This window comes from Bos mutus, chromosome 10 (assembly GCF_027580195.1).
Source record: "Bos mutus isolate GX-2022 chromosome 10, NWIPB_WYAK_1.1, whole genome shotgun sequence".
Taxonomy (NCBI): domain Eukaryota; kingdom Metazoa; phylum Chordata; class Mammalia; order Artiodactyla; family Bovidae; genus Bos; species Bos mutus.
In genome coordinates, this window is record NC_091626.1 from 18777331 (window position 1) to 18800542 (window position 23212).

Here is a 23212-nt window from a genome sequence, read left to right on the forward strand (position 1 = left end):
TCCTCAAGTCTCTTTCCCTTTCAGTCTCAGGTATAAAATGGGTACTGTGGCTCCATGAAGATAAGAAATACGTATGTAAAAATCTTACACAGTACTCAATTAAGACAAGCCATGACTTTTAACAGTTTAGTGCCTTGAATAGTGCTTGATAACCTGAGTTCAGGAAACGCTTCTTTTAAATGACGTCACTGTAGGCGACTTAAAAATCACAGCATGTCCGGAGAGTACACAATCTAATTACTTAAAACGGGGTTCACCAGCAACACAGCTTAGAGGTTCTGCATAAAACAGACTCCACTGAGTAGCCCAGGCTACAGGAACAGTAGCTCAACAGCCGAGGTATTCCTGGAATCACTCCCGGGCCGGCGGGAAGGGTCTCTCTGGCCCTGGGGGAAGGCCGCCTTCCCCAAAGGATTGCGCGAGGGGCTGGATCATCATGGCCTGCGGAAAAATCCACCACCTGGGCGGACCAGGCCCCCTCTCGCTCTCGGCGACCAACGGCCATAGGCTCCTCCAGTACTCTGTTCGCTGCTGAGGGCCCCAACAGCGACCACAGCCGGAACCCAGCATGCGATTCCCGGGGCGCCGCGCTCCCAGGGCAAACCTAGGCCGTGGGGTCTCCCCGCACTCCACGCAGGGGCGGCGGGGCGGGGCGCGATGACGTCAAGAGCAGTGACGCGACGACGCAGCGCGACGCGGTGACGCACGCCCCTTTGTTGGCTCAGTAGCGGTAGCAGCGGCCGTGGAGGTGGCGCTGGGGACTGTTTTCTCTCGGAGGCCTGAGCGGAGCCGCGTCTGACTGAGGCGGGCGGCAAGCGGCCCCCTCGCTCCCTCCCTCCCTCCTCCGCGCCCTCCCCGCCGCCGCTAGCCGCCAACCGCCAACCGCCGCGCCCGGGGAGGAGCCGCGGCCCGCGGGGCCGGAGCCAGGCCTGCGTCCGGACATCAGCCGGAGCCGGAGCGAGAGCCGGGGCCTCGGCGTCCCCGCCCTCTCCCCGCCTCAGGGCCAGCGTCCGCCGGGCCTCCGCGCGTCGCGCCATGGACTCGGACGAGGGCTACAACTACGAGTTCGACGAGGACGAAGAGTGCAGCGAGGAGGACAGCGGCGCCGAGGAGGAGGAGGACGAGGACGACGATGAGCCGGACGATGATAACCTGGATCTGGGCGAGGTGGAGCTGGTGGAGCCGGGGCTGGGCGTTGGCGGGGAGCGGGACGGACTGCTGTGCGGGGAGACGGGCGGCGGCGGCGGCAGCGCTCTGGGGCCCGGAGGTGGCGGCGGCGGTGGCGGCGGCGGCGGCGGGCCGGGGCATGAGCAGGAGGAGGATTACCGCTACGAGGTGCTCACGGCCGAGCAGATTCTGCAACACATGGTGGAATGTATCCGGGAGGTCAACGAGGTCATCCAGGTGAGTGTGGCCCCCGCGCCAGCTTGACCGAGCCGGACCCGGGAGCGGATTCGGGCGGTCGGCGCGGCCCCGAGGGGCAGGCCAGGGCCTGGTGCGCAGCCTAGCCTGATGCCTCCCGGTCCTGTCTTCTCTTCTGCTGGGGATAGAGCAGACATTCGCCGGGTGTGGGGAGGTGCGCTAGGGGCGGTGCTTTCCAGGTCCTGCTATGGCGGAGGCCTCCGGCCGCCTCAGACTTCTCTTGCGGGCAATTGCTGCGGGTCCCTGGGCCTGGTGTCCTTCTTCTGGTCTCAGGAGAGCTTACAGGGGCGGGGCGGAATGGGCGGTGGAGAAGATCTGGGCCCCTAAGACGGCTTCCCGGCTTTCAGTCGCACTTGAGCACTTTTGGAAGGGGTTAGAGTAGGCCTGAGGGCTTGCTTGGTGTACAGTTGCCCCAAGTGGGCACCAGTTAATAAAGAAGTGGATCTGCTTGGCAGTCTTAAGTGCCTACTTAAAAGTGGGGGAAGGGAACTGTTTCTTGGGGGAGGTGCTGATGGATCTTCTTTTCTAATGTTGAGGCTTCTGCTTGTATCTTTTTAAAATGTTTGCTGTTCGTTTGGGTTCTAACTGCTACTCTTCTTAGTTGTAGCATACTTGAAGCTGTTGGCATAGTTGCTGCAACTTGCATACCCAGCCTTTGCAGCTCAAACAACAGCAAAGCGCAGTGTTATTGTGTAATATTGAACAAGACTCTTATTGTGAGTTAGCAAGTTAGAGACTTTCTGCTTCTGGAGTCCTTTCTCTGATAATTTGTATTTCATTGTCGGTAAGTAGGACTCGGTTTAAACTGATAACCGCATCTCATCTAATCTTCTTGTGGGTCATATTTTGCGATTTGATTTAGAAAATCAAAAGTTTCAGTTTATTTGGAGAAAAATGAGGGGGTCAGGGGTACGACTGCAGAATAAAAATGGAGTCTTGATTCAATATAACCCTTAGAAAACACTAGTTTCATGGAAGAAAACTGTATAGGTGAGCAGCAGGTTACGATTGCCTTCTGGTATGTGATTTTTTTTCCCCCCTCTTAAAATTGGTTGGCTAATATTCACTGGTAAATAAGCAGTATGTCACTGCGTGCATGATTAATAGATTTTTTTTATTAATAAATTTTTTACAGTATTTAGTAAAAAAAAAACTTTCTTTTGAAAATGAAACCATATATTTAGGCCTGTTTGAAGACAGTGTTTTAAATAATAGTTAAAAAAAAAATGTGATACTTAGTGCTATTGCTAAACAGTGGAAATCTCAAACTTTTTCGTATAGATAATGTAGTCTGAAGAGGAAATTGAAGGGTTGTGAAAGGAAGATAAGTTTTGTAGCTCTTTCTGATCTACAGATACAATATTTAAGTTCTTAGGTCACTAAATGGAGAATTTTTTTTTTTTTTTGAGAAAAGTTGAGTTTACAGTGAAACCTTGAAGTCCCTTTTCGTTTATTTATTATATAAAGTATATAGTAAATCTGTATTGAATCTGATGCTTTCAGACCCATCACCTGGCTTATTTGCATGTTTAGTTACCTTTTGAAATTCATGGATGTTTATTATTTAGCTTCTTGTAGTGTGTTTTCATGTAAATCTCATTCAGCCTTTTCAGCTCTTAGGTGTGTCCTCAATCACTGAGGCCAGACCCTACAGATTCTTTATGTCACTTCTGGAACAGAGATGTAGCTAATGCATGTGACATCATTTTTTCTTTGTTAGTTTAGAGGAAGAGGAATAAACATGGATAAACTAAACTAAGAACTACAAAATACTAGAGAATTTTTTTAAGTGTCCTACTTTAACCATGTTTTCATGCTGGATTTTGGAAACAACTCTTTTTTCCCTAGTTTACTACTTGTTAAGGGTGTTCTGAAGTAGGACTGCTGAAATGAGTATCTTTTCCTTTGTTAAAAGTTCATATTTAGAAAGATCAGTAGATCAAAGGATAGGATTTACCCCAGATCTTCTTTCTCGAAATGGTATACACTGGGCAAATGATGCACTAAACTAGGGTTTGGTTATGTTATAGATTATTTATGTTAATAGATTTAGACTTAAGTTATACAGGTAACACATTACATTGTAAGAAGAAAACTGATGAGGTGAGGGGAAAAAAAAGATAATTATTTTGCCTGCTACTGAGAGAGATATACCACAATCTGAACTGTAATAATCGTTCCAGATGTGTGGATGAGCTGTACATGTTTTTAAAAAATGATAATTACAGAATAAAACTAAGTTCTTTTTATGTTTTCAGTAGGAAAAAAGCAGGTTGCAAAAACAGAGGGAAGGTCAACAACTTTCTCCTGTCAATAAGTAACTTTTTCAAGTGCTTACACAATTACAGATCTAAACTAATTTAGTCAATCTGTTATTATTGGTCTTCCTTTTTATTGTCTAGTTTTCATCTTTTATAAACCTGACTAGGAATATTCTTACAGATAAATGTCTGGATGTTTTATTTTGTTAGGATAAATTGCTAAGCCAAACATTTGCTTATTTTTAACCATTTAATAAATATTAGCACACTGCTTTCAGCAAGGTTATACTAGTTTTCCCTCCATGGTACTTGATTGGTCATCATTTTTTAAACTTGTTTTATTTTTTTTTTAAACTACTGAGGTTGAATTTTTAAAGAGTTTTTTGGGCAGTGGTATTTCTTTCGTAAATTGCCCTTTGCTTTTGCTCATTTTACACCCTTTAGGGATGTTTATCTTTTTATTGATTTATGAGACCAGTTTATATTCATAAAACCTTGAAACATCAGTCGTACAGGTTTTTCAATTAAATCTAATGTTGGTTTAATATATAGTTAGTTTTAAGTAAATTAAAAACCGTTGTTTTATTAACCTAGTTCACATTGGGGAGCTTGCTGTTAATTCTAAAAAATTTAAATTCCCTTCTTTCTGGTATTACTTTTCAATATGAATCATGTATGTTAGTGAATTTGAAAATAAATGTGCAGGATAAAAAGATTGAATGTAAAAAAGTTTGCCAAGTTAATTGAGTCTTCCCTGGGGGAATTTGATTACTTTTTCTGGGCGACAACAGATTAATACTGTTATTTGTAGATATCTGCTGGTTAGTTCTAGTCTTCAATCAAGTTAACACTTTTTCTTTTAGAAAGCTCTTGGTTTTCTGGCTCTCTGTAACTTTTGTTTGTTTAATTTGATTTTCTTTTATTTAAATTCTTTGTGGCTACTTACCTTTTGAACTTTAAGATCGGGTTTTCTGTAACATATCTTAAGGGTAGAGTAGTGCTTAAAGTCCTTTATTTACCCAGCTATATTTAACTCACATTGTTAATATTAAGATGGTTAATAATATTACAATGGTTATCTAATATAGTTGTCTAAATATCTAAGTAATTTATTAAACTAACACTACATAACTGTGGAATTCAAAGATGTTTAAATTTGCTGCTTTTTGTTTCCACAGCATTCTTTAGCAAATGTTGATTGTGCCTTGTGTGTGTGCTGGTCACTATAGAGGACATGGTTCTTGCCTAAGAAGCATATAGAGGTGGGGAACATAGAGATTCTTGGGCTCAATTCCCAGAGATTGTTATCCCTTAGTCAAGTCTAAATTGGAGCCTAAGCATCTTATATTTTTAGCCAGTCCAGTGATAGTTCTGAACGGCTGGTATGTTCATAGTTCACCCAGTGTCATGATTTTGACTCACTCAGGGAGAATGAGTAAGAAGGGCAAGTAACCCTTAGGAATACCACATTTAAAGGATATGCTGAGGAAGAGGCACATGGAACTGTTGGATGTGAGTGATCAGAGAGGAAGCAAAAGAGAAGTGGGTGGGCTTCTTGCTGTTAGAAGATTTATTATTCTCAATAACCTGTTTTAAAAGACAACAAGTTTCCTGTTGGCTGTTGATATGAAATCTTTAATATTTTGCCCATTTTTTATTTAAAATATTTGAGGTACTTCTAAACTGAGGTTTCACGCATAAATTAGAGGCAGTATCAATGGCACCCCACTCCAGTACTCTTGCTTGGAAAATCCCATGGACGGAGGAGCCTGGTAGGCTGCAGTCCATGGGGTCTCAAGAGTCGGACACGACTGAGCGACTTCACTTTCACTTTTCACTTTCATGCACTGGAGAAGGAAATGGCAACCCACTCCAGTGTTCTTGCCTGGAGAATCCCAGGGACGGGGGAGCCTGGTGGGCTGCCGTCTATGGGGTCGCACAGAGTCAGACACGACTGAAGCGACTTAGCAGTAGCATAGTCCAGTGTATTGTGTAATTTGTTCAGGAATCAGTTCTAGCCACTGCTTTTCCTACCTGGCAAGTTAATTTTTATGTCATAGAACCTTCAGTTTTTGTCTGTTTCTCCCCCTCCCTTTTTTTTTTATCTGGGAACTTAGGACTGTTGAACTACTAGATTGGTCTTTTTTACATTAATGCTTAATTTTTCTAATAGCCTTTTTAAAAAACCTCAGTGAATTCGAGGTCCTCCTTGTTTCAATGAAATTGAACTCAAGTGGGCATATCAAGATGTGTGTGTGTGTGTGTGTGTGTGTGTGTGTGTGTGTGCTTTTTGAATCACTTATGGCATTAGTCATGAATCAGGAACTGTGGGGGTGGGATCCAGCAGTCTGTTTTAACAAGCATTCCAGGTGATGCTGATGCTAGCTAAAGTTTGAGAGCTACTGGTCTAGTTGAGATTTAACAGCAGTGTTTCTCCATGTGTAATGACTAGTGATGAATTATTATAGAGTGGGTTAATAATGGAAGGCAAATTGTTTAAGAAACTAATAAAAGGAAAATTTCGAGAGCCTGAACAATTACTAGGAGAGAGAGCTAGCTAGAGAGAGAGAGCCTACAAATAACAATTACTAGGCTACTCATGGAGGGGATTTGTTATCATTACTGTTATTCTTCAGATTAGAGTGGTCTGTACTCAGTTATTTCAAACACGCAAGCCAAACCAGTGACACTCTCATATTTTAGGTTGGAACAGTTGGGTTTTCTTCACCCCTTCTCACCCCCTGGCTTTTTTATTTTTATTTTTTAAAAATAAAAATAGTTGAGAGTGTTTCTTTATTTGATACACGGAAAGGGATATAAGGAATTGAATATTGTAAATGCAGTTGCTCAGTACTGTACAGAATGTTGAAGAAAATGTGAGACTTACTCTTAAGGAGCTTATGGTCTCTGAATTTCTACTCTTAAAGCTGTTAGATCAGTGCTAAATGGATTGTAATAGGTATTCATGGAAGAGATCCTGTGCATTTTATCTGGAAGATGTCTAGGATTTAGGTGCATAGAAGAGATGGATAGGAAGCCATTCTAAGAAATTGAAATAAGAATGAGGAAGCTGTGTCCCCAGTGATGGTGAGGTCACCTCAGGTAAAACAGTTTGTTAATTATAAGTGATAATATTGTAAAAGCTGGGAGGTTTGATACTCTGAACAAAGATAGGCAGAAGTCATCAGATCAGATTACTTTCTTGTGGGTTTGTCCTGTGGCAGCTATATGTATTATTTTTAGCCCTGTATTTTCCTCAAAACGTAGTGGCTTAAAAACAGCAAACATTTATTATCTCACACTTTCTGTGGGTCACGATTCTGACTTCAGCTTAGTTGTGTGCCTCTGTTTCAGGGTCTCTTATAAGGCTGCAACTCAACATACTGGCTAGATTGCAGTTATCAAGGTTTGACTAGAGGAGGATCCTGTGAGCTCACTCATGTAACTCTTGCCAAGCCTCAGGAGTTTTCACTGGCTGTTCTTTGGCCAGTTGCCTGCCATGTGGGCTTCACTGAAAGGTGGCTTATAACACAGTAGCTTCTTTCCTTTGGGGTAGGGGGTTTCTGATAGAGAACCCCCCAGATGGAAGCCATGCTCTTTTGTAACATCATCTCAGAAGTGACATCCTATCACTTTGCCATACTCTACCTGTGTTAAGTGAGGAGCTAAAGAGGAAGGGATTACATAAAAGTGTGAAGATGAGGTAGATCCTGGGGGCCATTTGAGAGCCTGCTTACCATGATACATAGAATCTGGCTCAGTTAAGAGGCGAATGAGAACTGTAGTATAATGCTTATCTATCCAGTCCAACTGTACAATGGCAGTGTATAGTAATTTGGATTTTTTATTTTAGAATAACCATAAATTATTTGTGTTTGGCTTTGCAAAATATTATATCTTTAAATGATAAGTATTCCTAATTACCTTCAGTGGCTGAGATTCAAAGAATAGTTTGCAGCTTCTTGGAATTATTAATAACTGGCAGGAATCTGAGATTCTCCAGTCTGTTGGGTTTTTTTTTTTTTTTTTTTAAACTCTTAACGACATAGTGGAATCACCTGGGAATTTTTCATCACATTTTGAATTTTGAGATACTTGTAGAGTCAAATGCTTTTGCAAGAAACAATGCAGAGAGATCCCCTATACCCTTTACTGATTTTTCTATGATGATGACATCTTGCAGAACTAGTATATAGTATCATAATCAGTATATTGATACTGATGCAGTTTACTCATTAAGACTTCTTTACTTGAGGATTTAAAAAAATATATTGGGACTCATAACCCAAGGCTAAGCAAATGAATTTCTAGGAGTTTGGACCAGGCATTATCATTAAACAGAAGTTTTCCCTGGTTTATTTTAATGTACAGCCAGGGTTGAAAGCAAAGTTATTGTTGTTGTCCAGTATCTTTAATAATCCTCTCTTTGTAACATTCCAGTCTGCTTGCTGCTGCCAAGTCACTTCAGTCGTGTCCAACTCTGTGCGACCCCACAGACTGCAGCCTACCAAGCTGTGTCCAACTCTGTGCGACCCCACGGACTGCAGCCTACCAGGCTTCTCCGTCCATGGGATTCTCCATGCAAGAACACTGGAGTGGGTTGCCATTTCCTTCTCCAATGCATGAAAGTGGAAAGTGAAAGTGAAGTCACTCAGTCGTGTCTGACTCTTAGGGACCCCATGGACTGCAGCCTACCAGGCTCCTCTGTCCATGGGATTTTCCAAGCAAGAGTACTGGAGTGGGGTGCCATTGCCTTCTCCTCCAGTCTGCTTAATTATGAGTAAATGACAATAAACTAGTTTGTGATATAGCTCATTCTAACTCTTGATTTTTTGGGGAAAAAAATGGAATTAAACTGTTTACACTTTAACTTTGGTCCATTGTTCCTAGGGTGGCCCTTTGATATTTTTAGTTTTTCTTTTTTTTTAATTTATTTATTGGCTGCACTGGGTCTTCATTGCTGCTCTCAGACTTTCTCTAGTTGCAGTACAGGAGCTTCTCATTGCGGTTGCATCTCTTGTTGCAGAGCTCAGACTCTAGGGTACAAGCACTTAGTTGCCAGGTGGCATATGGAATCTGCCCTGCATTGGCAAGCAGATTCTTAAACCATTGGACCACCAGGGAAGTCCTGTTGTTTTCTTAACAGTTTTTGTTTGGAAGCATGAAGGAAAAACTTTTTCTTGACGTTAATCAATCCTCTTTTCTTTGTCTCCTCTATGATAGTGAACTGGTATCTTTGATTATGCATGTTGCCTACTTCTCTAATTTTCAATTATACATTGTCTTTATTAGGTGTAATATCACAGGCCCATAACCCTGTTAAGATCTTGGCTATTTATACAGTTCATCTTTTAATATTGATACTATATCAATATTAGGTTGAAACTGATATCAGTAACCTTTGGTTACTATGTAACCTTACAAATAGATTAATTATTCCCTTTAACTGATGGGATAAATAGAAGAATGAGTGGTTAGACTGACATTTGATGGTCACTTACTAGGTGAGAGAATAATCTGTAATCTGAGGCTGCTTCTAACCTGGGATCACTGAATCTTTTGGGACCCATGAAATGGTAGTGGCAGCCCTTGCCTTATTTTATTTTCAGTGTTTAAAAAAGCCTACTGTGTTTAAAACAAAGTAAATCAAAACTGCCCAAGCTAATTAAAATGTGGGTCAGTTTTGGATCTTCAGTTCCAAAAGAGTGGGCATGTTTTATAGCATCAGTAGATTTCTACAATCATGTATTTTAAGTTTCTGAAATGGAGCTGGACCCTACTGTGGTCCTTCCCCACCCACATTGTTTTGTCTGGAAAAACTTGAGCCGAAGAATAGGTTTAATCAGATAAGTGAGAAGATACAAAAACAAAGGAAAACAGTCCAACGAAACTGTTGTTCAGTTACTCAGATTCTTTGCAAGCCCATGGACTGCAGCACGGCAGGCTTCCCTGTCCTTCACCATCTCCTGGAGCTTGCTCAAACTCGTGTTCATTGACTCAGAGATGGCATCCAACCATCTTGAATAATACTTCATTTCTTAATCTTGCTCTATGGTAGATGTCAGTTGGAGTTCGAATTAAATTAGTGGGTAGTTTGGTATCTTAGAAGGCAGTTTTAAAGGGTCTTATTGAGCTAGCATCTGCTCTGGCAGATTAACTTTTCAGAGGCCCTACTTTTTCTCATTTTTAAAAATGAGAATACTAGTATTAAGGTCAAATACTGTATTGGGAGCTTTTTCATGTAATTTTTTTTCCTTAATGTAAACTTGCTGAATAGCATTTTTCCTTTTTTCTTATGTTCCATTTAAAAGAAGTGTCACAAGTGACCTTATACACTTAATACATTTTGGCAAAAAGTACAGAAGATAATGAAGTATTAGGTAACATTTCCTTATTACTAAGACATTTGGTTAGACAATGCTAAGAATAGCTATAATCCCAGACACTTCTTCCCAGACTTGCTTTGCTATCTGCTTTGAGACTGTCATACTTCTAATTCACATATTAACTGATTACAATTATATATTATATCCTTTCTCAGTCACAATTGTATAGTTTTTTAGGGATTAAGTATATGCTAGAGATTGAGAAGTATTTTCTGATTTTCTTAGTAATTATAAGTAAAAACCTCTTATGTGGACTCATTGAAATTTGTGACATTTTGGACAGGTCTCTGAAACCCATTTAAAAACAAATTTATTGCCTTTTCTCCCTAAGGCTGTTCTTCCTTTGATTGATTTACTAATCAGCCATTCTTGGAATTTGAAAGTCAGTGATTCTCTTTTGCCCCAGCATTTCCTGTATCCAATTAGCCCTGATCAAGTTACTCTGAAATTTGTTATTCCTCTCCTTTTAACTAAATAGGAAACACATTTTCTATTATATGTCTAGCCTAGATGCTTTAATATAGCGTTCGTGGCTTCCTCACCTTGATTTCTGGTAATTTTTTCATTCTTATTTGCTGTTGTTTCTAATTTTCCCATCATTCCCAACTGCACTACTTGTAATTTCTTACTATATAAATGCACATTTGTGTTTTCCTGTTTTTGTTCATGCTGATCCCTCTTTTTGTGGTTGCTCTTTTCTTTTTTTTTTAAAATTATGTTTTATTTTTGGTTGCGCTGGGTTTGGTTGCTCTGGGTCTTCGTTGCTCTCAGTAGTCGCGATGAGTAGGGGCTCCTGTTCGTTGCCATGCATGGGCTTGTCATTGCAGTGGCTTCTCTTGTTTCACAGGCTCTAGGTGCAGGGGCTTCAGTAGTTGCAGCTTGAGGGCTCTAGAGCGATGACTCGGTAGTTTTGGCACAGGGGCTTAGTTGCTCCAAGGCATGAGAAATCTTCCCGGACTGTATATAGAACCCACGTCCCCTGTATTGGCTGCTGTTGCTGTTCAGTTGCTCAGTCGTGTCCAGCTCTTTGTGACCCTGTGGACTGTAGCCCACCAGGCTCTTTGTCCACGGGATTCTTCAGGCAAGAATACTGGGGTGGGTTGCCATTCCCTCCTTCAGGGGATTTTCCCAACCCCGGGGATCGAACCTGGATCTCCTATATTGCATTGGCAGGCAGATTCTTATCCACTATACCACCAGGGAAGTCTTCGTTCTCTTTTTAACTGCCTGATATCCTTCTACTTATACCCTGCTCAGATATTACATATCTCTTACCAGGTCCCTCTTCCCTACCATCACTGCTCTTTTACCTGTGTTTGCATAGCCCTTTATATGGATAATACAGGAGCCTGTAATATGGCCATCCCAATACCTAAGTCACTAGCTGGCTATGAGGGTTTTGAAGGTAAGAGCCGAGTCTTCATCCATAGTGTATGTCACACTAATAGTCTGACGTAGTAGAAACTCAGTGAATACATGTTCTTTGAAGTTGGTCCCTTGTTTCCTTGGTTTCCTTACCTGTAAACCAAAGAGAGCCGGACACAATTTTCTTCTGGCACTAATAAATTATTTTATAATTTCCAGATAATACCTCAGTAGTAGTGTAAGGTGACAAGAAAAAAGTGTTTGAATTCCAAGAATGCAAGCTTTTTAAAATCTCCGAATATACAGCGACTCTTTTAGATTTAACTTTATTTGCATGTAGTTCTCTGGCACTTTATATGAACTGAGAGTTACGTTAAAAATAACTGAGTCACTCTTGATGAAAGTGAAAGTGGAGAGTGAAAAAGTTGGCTTAAAGCTCAACATTCAGAAAACGAAGATCATGGCATCTGGTCCCATCACTTCGTGGGAAATAGATGGGGAAACCGTGGAAACAGTGTCAGACTTTATTTTTTTGGGCTCCAAAATCACTGCAGATGGTGACTGCAGCCATGAAATTAAAAGACGCTTACTCCTTGAAAGGAAAGTTCTGACCAACCTAGATAGCATATTCAAAAGCAGAGACGTTACTTTGCCAACAAAGGTCCGTCTAGTCAAGGCTATGGTTTTTCCTGTGGTCATGTATGGATGTGAGAGTTGGACTGTGAAGAAGGCTGAGCGCTGAAAAATTGATGCTTTTGAACTGTGGTGTTGGAGAAGACTCTTGAGAGTCCTTTGGACTGCAAGGAGATCCAACCAGTCCATTCTGAAGATCAGCCCTGGGATTTGTTTGGAAGGAATGATGCTAAAGCTGAAATTCCAGTACTTTGGCCACCTCATGCGAAGAGTTGACTCATTGGAAAAGACTCTGATGCTGGGAGGGATTGGGGGCAGGAGGAGAAGGGGACGACAGAGGATGAGATGGCTGGATGGCATCACCGACTCGACGGATGTGAGTTTGAGTGAACTCCAGGAGTTGGTGATGGACAGGGAGGCCTGGCGTGCTGCGATTCATGGGGTCGCAAAGAGTCGGACACGACTGAGCGACTGAACTGAACTGAACTGAATGCAGTAGCTCTCAAAGTATGGTCCATGAGAGGAAAACTTTTTAGGACGTTATTTGTCTGTTAACATGCTGGGATTTGTACTGATAGTGCAGAAGCAATGGATTTGGTTACGTAAAACCGTGGGAACCTTAGCACAGATCAAGTCAGAGGCACTAATTACACTAGTGCTAGTCATTTTATTTTTCACTGCCACACATTCATTAAAAATGTTGATTTCACTTATTGTCCTGGGTGAAGCAGTAAAAATTATTAGTATTACTATATCGTATCCCTTAAGTACACAATTTCTTAAGTACACATGTCTTATAAGGCACTTCTGCATACTCAAGTACAGAGGTTGTCTCAAAGAAAAACATTTGTGCGTTTGATTGGTTTCCGAGCTGAACAAGCTGCTTGATGGAACACCAATTTTACTTGGAAAAAATGACAAACTGATTATTCAGACAAATAGCAAATAAACATATGGTAATTATTGCTCCAAATACACCTGTTATTTAAAAAAAAAAACTGCTTATGGTATTTGTTGCCAGTGATAAATACTTAAAGTTTTTCAGTGCAAATTAGAATTTTGGAAAACATATCTACCACTGTGAGACTGAGACTGACAATATCCTGGTGATGATATCCTGTTTAATATATCAACATTTGGAAGATCTGCTTTTAATATAATGAACCAGTATTTTTCAAATGACTAATTTTCCAGTGAGCAGTTGTGATATATCACAATCATACATTGGTAAATGATCCATTCAAAGTACAAGATAGACCATTGGATTTTAATATGACAAGAGTAAGAAAAGTTGTTTGATATGATTTCAGATTCTATTTTTCAGCTAGCCTTTAAGAAACTACCACCTTTTGAGTATTGGTGTAATATAAAAAGATATCCACAGTTACCTGAAAAGGCTATAAAAGTTCTCCTGCTTTTTCCAACTCTATATATCTTTGTGAGACTTTTTTTTTTTTTTTTTTTAAAACAAAACAACATATTTGAGGATTGAATACAGAAGCAGATATGAAAATCCAACTGTTCTCTATTTACCCAGATGTTAAAGAGACTTAAGCAGTGCAGTTTTTCTCTCTGTTGTTTTAGAACATACAATTTATTTTAATAAAAATGGGCTTTATATTAACATAATGGGTTTTATTACTGTTATTTTTAATGAATTAATAGTTATTTAAAAAATTCTGTTTTGATATCTAATATAAATGCTGATAGTTATGATTCACATGAACAAAACTCTTTGGCGCCTTCAGTAATGTTAAAGTTTAAAAAGGGTTCTGAGGCCAAAGAGATTGAGAGTTGCTGCTTTGATATTGTGAAATATTTCTGAATCACTAAGGAAACATAGTATTGGCTTGCAAACAGGAGATACGACTAACCAATATATGACTAACCCCGCTATGTGTTTACTTTAAATTAGTAATGGGTATATATGACAGGTTAGGAATTACTGCTGATTAGTCAGAAACATACATAAGCTATGTTAGATGCTGTGCTAATATGTAACAAATATTAGAAACGTGAATCATAAAATATGACTAGTTTCGTAAAGATTTTTGGAAATGGAATGGGATGCTCAATTTTTTCAAGGAATAGCTAGTAGAGATATCACCTGACATATTCCATTAATTTGTTTACGTTCTGACTTCTTACACTGAAATGAAAGCTCTGTGCGAGCAGTGGCTTTGTTTTATTCGTTGCTGTAGTCCCGGCGCCCAGAACAGTACCTGACACACCGAGTGCTAAGTTGCTTCAGTCGTGTCCGACTCTGCGACCCAGTGGATTGTAGCTTGCCAGGCTCCTCTGGTTCATGGGATTTTCCAGGGAAGAATCCTGGGAGTGGATTGGCATGCCTTTCTCCAGGGGATCCTCCCAACCCAGAGATCGAACTTCCGTTGCTTATATCTCTTGCATTGGCAGGCGGGTTCTTTACCCCTCTGCCACCTGAGAAGCCCACCTGACACATAGTAATCACTTAGTAAACATTTTTTGTGTAAACATTTTTATTTTACCCCTTGAATATTTTGCTATGTATATAATTGTAGGTTGGTAGTTTTCTTTCAGCACTTTAAAGATTCCATTGTTTTCTGGCTTCAATGGTTTGTGGTGGTAGGAGGAAGCGAAAATGAAAGTGAAGTTGCTCAGTCTTCTCCGACTCTTTGAGACCCCATGGACTGTAGCCTACCAGGCTTCTCCGTCCATGGGATTCTCCAGGCAAGAATACTGGAGTGGGTTACCATTTCCTTTTCCAGGGCATCTTCCCGATCCAGGGATCGAACCCAGGTCTCCCGCGTTGGAGGAAGACGCTTTAACCTCTGAGCCACCAGGGAAGCCCAGGAGGAAGCTAGTTCAGTTCAGTTCAGTCGCTCAGTCGTGTCCGACTCTTTGCGACCCCATGAATCGCAGCACGCCAGGCCTCCCTGTCCATCACCAACTCCTGGAGTTCACTCAGACTCACATCCGTCGAGTCGGTGATGCCATCCAGCCATCTCATCCTCTGTCGTCCCCTTCTCCTCCTGCCCCCAATCCCTCCCAGCATCAGAGTCTTTTCCAATGAGTCAGGTCTTCGCATGAGGTGGCCAAAGTACTGGAATTTCAGCTTTAGCATCATTCCTTCCAAACAAATCCCAGGGCTGATCTTCAGAATGGACTGGTTGGATCTCCTTGCAGTCCAAGGGACTCTCAAGAGTCTTCTCCAACACCACAGTTCAAAAGCATCAATTTTTCGGCGCTCAGCCTTCTTCACAGTCCAACTCTCACATCCATACATGACCACAGGAAAAACCATAGCCTTGACTAGACGGACTTTGTTGGCAAAGTAACGTCTCTGCTTTTGAATATGCTATCTAGGTTGGTCAGAACTTTCCTTTCAAGGAGTAAGCGTCTTTTAATTTCATGGCTGCAGTCACCATCTGCAGTGATTTTGGAGCCCCCAAAAATAAAGGCTGACAGTGTTTTCCCATCTATTTCCCATGAAGTGAGGGGACCGGATGCCATGATCTTCATTTTCTGGATGTTGAGCTTTAAGCCAACTCTTTCACTCTCCTCTTTCACCTTCATCAAGAGGCTTTTTAGTTCCTCTTCACTTTCTGTCATAAGGGTGGTGTCATCTGCATATCTGAGGTTATTGATATTTCTCCCAGCAATCTTGATTCCAGCTTGTGCTTCTTCCAGCCCAGCATTTCTCATGACGTACTCTGCATATAAGTTAAATAAGCAGGGTGACAATATACAGCCTTGACATACTCCCATTTCCTATTTGGAACCAGTCTGTTGTTCCATGTCCCGTTCTAACTGTTGCTTCCTGACCTGCGTATAAGTTTCTCAAGAGGCAGATCAGGTAGTCTGGTATTCCCATCTCTTTCAGAATTTTCCACAGTTTATTGTGATGCACACAGTCAAAGGCTTTGGCATAGTCAATAAAGCAGAAATAGATGTTTTTCTGAAACTCTCTTGCTTTTTCCATGATCCAGTGGATGTTGGCAATTTGATCTCTGGTTCCTCTGCCTTTTCTAAAACCAGCTTGAACATCTGGACATTCATGGTTCACATATTGCTGAAGCTTGGCTTGGAGAATTTTGAGCATTACTTTACTAGTGTGTGAGGTGAGTGCAATTGTGCGGTAGTTTGAGCATTCTTTGGCATTGCCTTTCTTTGAGATTGGAATGAAAACTGACCTTTTCCAGTCCTGTGGCCACTGCTGAGTTTTCCAAATGTGCTGGCATATTGAGTGCAGCACTTTCACAGCATCATCTTTCAGGATTTGAAACAGCTCAACTGGAATTCCATCACCTCCACTAGCTTTGTTCGTAGTGATGCTTTCTAAGGCCCACTTGACTTCACATTCCAGGTTGTCTGGCTCTAGGTGAGTGATCACACCATCGTGATTATCTGGGTCATGAAGATCTTTTTTGTACAGTTCTTCTGTGTATTCTTGCCACCTCTTCTTAATATCTTCTGCTTCTGTTAGGTCCATACCATTTCTGTCCTTTATCGAGCCCATCTTGGCATGAAATGTTCCCTTGGTATCTGATTTTCTTGAAGAGATCTCTAGTCTTCCCTATTCTGTTGTTTTCCTCTATTTCTTTGCATTGATCGCTGAGGAAGGCTTTCTTATCTCTTCTTGCTATTCTTTGGAACTCTGCATTCAGATGCTTATATCTTTCCTTTTCTCCTTTGCTTTTCACTTCTCTTCTTCTCACAGCTATTTGTAAGGCCTCCCTAGACAGCCATTTTGCTTTTTTGCATTTCTTTTCCATGGGGATGGTCTTGATCCCTGTTTCCTGTACAGTGTCACGAACCTCCGCCCACAGTTCATCAGGCACTCTATCAGATCTAGTCCCTTTAATCTATTTCTCACTTCCACTGTATAATCATAAGGGATTTGATTTGGGTCATACCTGAATGGTCTAGTGGTTTTCTCCACTTTCTTCAATTTAAGTCTGAATTTGGCAATAAGGAGTTCATGATCTGAGCCACAGTGAGCTCCCAGTCTTGTTTTGCTGACTGTATAGAGCTTCTCCATCTTTGGCTGCAAAGAATATAATCAACCTGATTTCGGTGTTGACCATCTGGTGATGTCCATGTGTAGAGTCTTCTCGTGTGTTGTTGGAAGAGGGTGTTTGCTATGACCAGTGCTTTCTCTTGGCAAAACTCTTATTAGCCTTTGCCTTGCTTCATTCCGTATTCCAAGGCCAAATTTGCCTGTTACTCCAGGTGTTTCTTGACTTCCTGCTTTTGCATTCCAGTCCCCTATAATGAAAAGGACATCATTTTTGGGTGTTAGTTCTAAAAGGTCTTGTCAGTCTTCATAGAACCGTTCAACTTCAGCTTCTTCAGCGTTACTGGTTGGGGCATAGACTTGGATTACTGTGATATTGAATGGTTTGCCTTGGAAATGAAGAGAGATCATTCTGTTGTTTTTGAGATTGCATCCAAGTACTGCATTTCAGACTCTTGTTGACCATGATGGCTACTCCATTTCTTCTAAGGGATTCCTGCCCACAGTAGTAGATATAATGGTCATCTGAGTTAAATTCACCCATTCCAGTCCATTTTAGTTTGCTGATTCCTAGAATGTCGACATTCACTCTTGCCATCTCCTGTTTGACCACTTCCAATTTGCCGTGATTCATGAACCTGACATTCCAGGTTCCTATGTAATATTGCTCTTTATAGCATCGGACCTTTCTTCTATCACCAGTCACATCCACAACTGGGTATTGTTTTTGCTTTGGCTCCATCCCTTCATTCTTTCTGGAGTTAATTCTCCACTCATCTCCAGTAGCATATTGGGTACCTACTGACCTGTGGAGTTCCTCTCAGTATCCTATCATTTTGCCTTTTCATACTGTTCATGGGGTTCTTAAGGCAAGAATATTGAAGTGGCTTGCCATTCCCTTCTCCAGTGGACCACATTCTGTCAGACCTCTCCCCCATGACCCACCCATCGTGGGTGGTCCCACAGAGCATGGCTTAGTTTCATTGAGTTAGACAAGGCTGTGGTCCTAGTGTGATTAGATTGGCTAGTTTTCTGTGATTATGGTTTCAGTGTGTCTGCCTTCTGATGCCCTCTTGCAACACCTACCGTCTTCCTTGGGTTTCTCTTACCTTGGACGTGGGGTATCTCTTCACGGCTGCTCCAGCAAAGCGCAGCCCCTGCTCCTTACCTTGGATGAGGGGTATCTCCTCACCACTGCCCCTCCTGACTTTGAACGTGGAGTAGCTCCTCTAGGCCCTCCTGCGCCCGAGCAGCTACCTCTCCTTGGACTTGGGGTTGCTCCTCCCGGCTGCCGCCCCTGGCCTCGGGTGGAGGGTAGCTCCTTCCGGCTGCTGCCCCTGACCTCGCGCGTGGGTTGGGTTGGGGGTAGCTCCTCCCGGCCGCCGCCCCTGACCTCGGACGTGGGGTAGCTCCTCTTGGCCGCCGCCCCTTGGGCATGGGGTCCTCCTGGCTTCTGCCCCTGATCTTGGACATGGGGTAGTTCCTCTCGGCTGCGCTTGTGTGCCATCGCAGCCGCCTGCACTTAATCTGGGTGTTTGTAATATTTGTAATATTTCTGACTTTGTGTCTAGTTGTGGTTTTCTCTATGTTTTGGAGAAGGAAATGGCAACCCACTCCAGTGTTCTTGTCTGGAAGACCCCCTGGACGGAGAAGCTTGGTAGGCTACAGTCCATGGGGTCGCAAAGAGTTGGACACGACTGAGCGACTTCACTTTCTTTCACTTTGTTTATTTTGCTTTGTGTTTTCAGAACCTTTTGAATCTTTGGGGGTGATGTCCTGGGGGTTTTGGAAATTCTGTTTTGCCTGTATCCTGTTTCCTCAAGTTGCACATATATTAGAGCTTTTTATTATGTTCCATATGTGTTCGATGCTCTTTTGTGTATCTTATATCCTTTTTTCTCTGTGCTTCAGTTTGATTGATTTCTATTGATCTGTTGTCTGAGTCTCTACATCTGTCTTCTCCTTTGTCTGATTTGCTATTAAACACCCCTCAATTATTTCAGGTACTATATTCTGGAGTTTCCATTTAATTCTTTTTTACTGATGCTGATTTTCTAGTGATATTTTTCTTTTTCATTTGTGTTACATCTTCTGCATTATATTCTCCAGCATATTAAGAATTTATTACTAAAGGTTTTGTCAGCTAACTCCCAACATCTGAATTATCTGTTAGTCTCTACCATACTATTTTGTTTTCAGTCACGTGTTCTTGTCATTTGACATATTTTGATTACATGCCAGTACCTCTATATAAAGTATTTAGAGATTCTGAATGATGATGGATTCCTCCAGAGAGGATTTTTATTTTTCCTTCTGCTTGACAGTGAGAGTAGTGAGTGGTTGTCTTAATCCAGTAAGGCTGAGTTCTAGCCCTGTTCAGTTCTAGTCTCTCTTAGGTGCCATTGGCTTTTTTTTTTCTTCAACTAAGAATTGATGTTTTTCATCAGTCCCTCTCCTAAGGGCTCCCAAACTTTATTTCCTTCCCAGACTGCTGGAAGCACCAATCTATGTTTCAGAGGCTCTAGATTTTTAGTCTTGGCCCTGTGTGATCCCAGGATTCAGTAAATGTTCTGGGTGGAAGACCAGCCATTCCTCTACTCATTGAGATACCCCTTCAAGTCTCAGTATTAGTTTCATTTAGTTCTAATAAGTTAACGCAAAGTTAGTGACTCTGAACAACAAAAATTCATTATTTTACAGTTGAGAAAGTCAAAAGTTCAAAGTGAATCTCACTGGGCAGGCTGTGTTCCTTCTGGAGGTCCTAGGGGAGAATCTATTCCCTTGACTGTTTCACTATTAGAGGCTGCTTACATTCCTTGACTTACGGCTTCCTAACTCTAACCTTCAAAGTCAGAAAAGCATAGCATCTTCAGTTCTTTTCTCCACTTTTGCCTCCTCCTTCTTTTAAAAAGACCCTTTGATTACATTGGGTTGACCTGGAAAATCTCTAAGGCAGCTAATTAGCAGCTTTAGTTACCTCCGCAACAGTAATTCCTCTCTGCCACGTATTATAAATTCATGGGTTCTAAATATTAGGATATGAACATCTCAGGGTGGGGGAACCACTTTTCTGCCTGTCAGTAGCACCCCTCTGTGGTAGATTATCAGTATTCTGCTTTGCTCCCAGAATTCTCAAGTGCCTCCAGGGAAACCACTGAAGTTGTAAAATTACCACCTTCTCTAGTTTTTGTTGCCTTCACAGCTCTCTGCTGTTTTCAGACATGATTTTGGGACATTATCCAGCTTTTCTGGTTCTGGATGGGGATGGTTGTATACATCTTAACTATATTCTACCTGAAAATGGAATACTAAATACTTTTAAAAATCAGTCAATATCCTTAGTCTATCAGATCTGTCTTGGAGATTTTTGAAGCATGCTTTCCATGGGTGCATACAGCCACATTGTGGGCTTTTGAACTTCAATTCCAGCTAGCAAGTATGACAATTTAAAGATTGGAGTAAGGGAATGTCTGAGATTTGGGAAAATAACAGGATAGAGGGGAAAAAAGATCTAATTTACTCATTTTTATGTAAGGAAAGATTTGTAAACATAGAAGTGGTAATAATCACTGATATTTATGAACTATGCTAGGTGTTTTCATTCATGTTTATTAGTTTATTACAAAGTCCCAAGAAAGTAGCATTATCTCTATTATATAGATGAGTAAATTGAAGGTAGAGAAGCTGAGAAATTATTTTCTCAGGGAATCTCAGAGTTTCTCTATTACAGACTGGTGGAGGACTGGTGGGTCTTTTTGACTTAAGATAAAAATTCTTTCTGCTATACCAAACTTTTTCAGACCTTAGTTGGACTTTATGACTGAGTCAAATCCTCATACCTTTTTTTTTTTTGCTATGCTGAAAAGTTTATAGTACTAAAAGAATCTTTCATTTTAGCTAATTGACTAATTTTAAATGTCTCTTGTATTAGTTATCTATTGCTGCATAACACATTACCTAGCACTAGGGGTTTAAAACAGCAAGCATTTATTATAGTTTTAGGTTGCTTAGCCGGAGAAGGCAATGGCACCCCACTCCAGTACTCTTGCCTGGAAAATCCCATGGACGGAGGAGCCTGGTGGGCTGCAGTCCATGGGGTCGTGAAGAGTCAGACACGACTGAGCGACTTCACTTTCACTTTTCACTTTCATGCACTGGAGAAGAAAATGGCAACCCAATCCAGTGTTCTTGCCTGGAGAATCCCAGGGGCGGGGAAGCCTGGTGGGCTGCCGTCTATGGGGTCGCACAGAGTCAGACACGACTGAAGCGACTTAGCAGCAGCAGCAGGTTGCTTAGCAGGGTGATTCTGGGTCAGGGTCTCTGATTAGGTTGTAGTCGTCCTGTCAGCCTAGGATGCCTTTATCTTAAAGCTTGGTTTGTGTTGAAGAACTGCTTTCAAGAGGACTCACGTAGTTGTTTGGTAGAAGACTAGTTCTTTATCACATGGGCCTCTTCACTGGGCTACTTTAGTGTCCTCGCTACAAGTTAGTTGACTTCCAACTAGACCAAGTGGTCCAAGGAACCTAGACAGATACAGTAAATGTTTTCATGGTTTAGCCTTATTTTGTGATTTCTGCATTGTCCTATTGGTTATACAGGGCTTCCCTGGTGACTCAGTAGTAAAGAATCTGCCTACCAAGCAAGAGACCTGGGTTCAATCCCTGGGTCCAAAAGATCTCCCAGAGAAAGAAATGGCAGCTCACTCCAATGTTTCTGCCTTGGAAATCCCATGGACATAGGAGCCTGGTGGGCTGCAGTCCATGGGGTCACAGAAGTGTTATGACATGCTGCTGCTGCTAAGCCGCTTCAGTCGTGTCCGACTCTGTGCGACCCCAGAAACGGCAGCCCACCTGGCTCCCCTGTCCCTGGGATTCTCCAGGCAAGAACACTGGAGTGGGTTGCCATTTCCTTCTCCAGTCACGACATGACTTAGTGAGTAAACAACAGCAGTTGGTTACACAGTCAAACCTGTTCACTGTGGGAGGGAACTGCACATATCCCAGAGGGCAAAGATCACTGGGGGCCATCTTGGAGGCTGGCCTACCACACAGACTATGTGAAAAGGAAGGGAAAGATACAGAACTGTGGTTATGACACTTTATTAGTTTCAGGATCATGAGATTAAAAAAATTTTTTTTACATTATGCTTAATAAATAACAAAAAGGGAACTCGAAAGCTCCCCAAACTGGGTGTATATATAAAGCTCTTAAGTACATAATAATTACTTTGTCTATTTAATTCATATTTCTTATCTTATAAAACTCATACCTTATCTAAGACTAGAGTCTGACCCATCTACATTACTGTGTAACCTTAGACTAACTTGGTTTATAGTTTGAACCTGCCCTTGCAGAAGGAAAGGTTTGGACATGATTTCTAAAGCTCCTTTCTAGGTATAAAATTCAGGTGACAAAAGGTAATTAGTGTGAATACTTTCAAGATAGGGAGCTGAAAGACCAAAGCCTCCTTTCCATCTGATCTAATGGCCCTGTCTATCTTGAAATTGGTCCTCTTGGATTTTATAACACTGTTCCTAAAAACATTATACATCTTCCTGTCATCATGTTCTGCCAAATCTGTGCTAAACTTTTACGTTCATGTGCTTCCCCTTGGTGTGCTTTGGCAGTAGGTGTACAAAGATGATTGGAGAACACTTTCCTTTCCAGGGCTCCTAGTCTAGGAAGGGCAAACACATAAATCAATCCTTGACTGTAAAGGCAGTAACTAGGACCTATAATGCCTGCTTTTATCCACATGTAGCTTAATCTCAGTTATATCCTGTTTCTTGATTTGCTCTGGTCTGGTTTTTCATAGTTGAGTATCTTGGTTTATTGCCATTACCCAGAAATCCCACCCCTACCAGTTTGTCTTTTGAGATGTTATTTTTACACCAGGTCAACCCTGATGTGTTTTCACTTTTGTTGTAGTTAGACCACTCTTTGCTGTTTGGTTAAGGAAAGCCTTGCCTTCCGAAGACACTAGCTGGTTTTTAGGAAAGAAGGAAAGTAGTCCTTTGGATAAGTCTTGCTAGAAGATATTAGAAGTTATTAGAAGGTTCTCATTGGCAACATCAGAAAAATGAAAAGAATGAAAAGTGATATTGATGGAAAATGGGGCCTTATCAGTGTGGTGTGATTACCACAGATTT

General features: G+C 41.6%; 1 protein-coding gene across 2 annotated transcripts in view; it reads left to right on the forward strand.

Annotated features, from left to right (window-relative positions):
• The first annotated feature begins 625 nt into the window (after nt 1-625).
• The window catches only part of ARIH1 (ariadne RBR E3 ubiquitin protein ligase 1), a 103696-nt gene continuing 81109 nt past the window's right edge, over nt 626-23212 (forward strand). The window contains exon 1 of one of the 2 annotated variants that reach the window (XM_005905600.3): nt 626-1404. In XM_005905600.3, the coding sequence (XP_005905662.2) occupies nt 1036-1404 (369 nt within the window). In that variant the 5' untranslated portion in view covers nt 626-1035. The remainder of the gene's footprint in view (nt 1405-23212) is intronic. The other variant, XM_070377398.1, reaches the window with a different exon arrangement.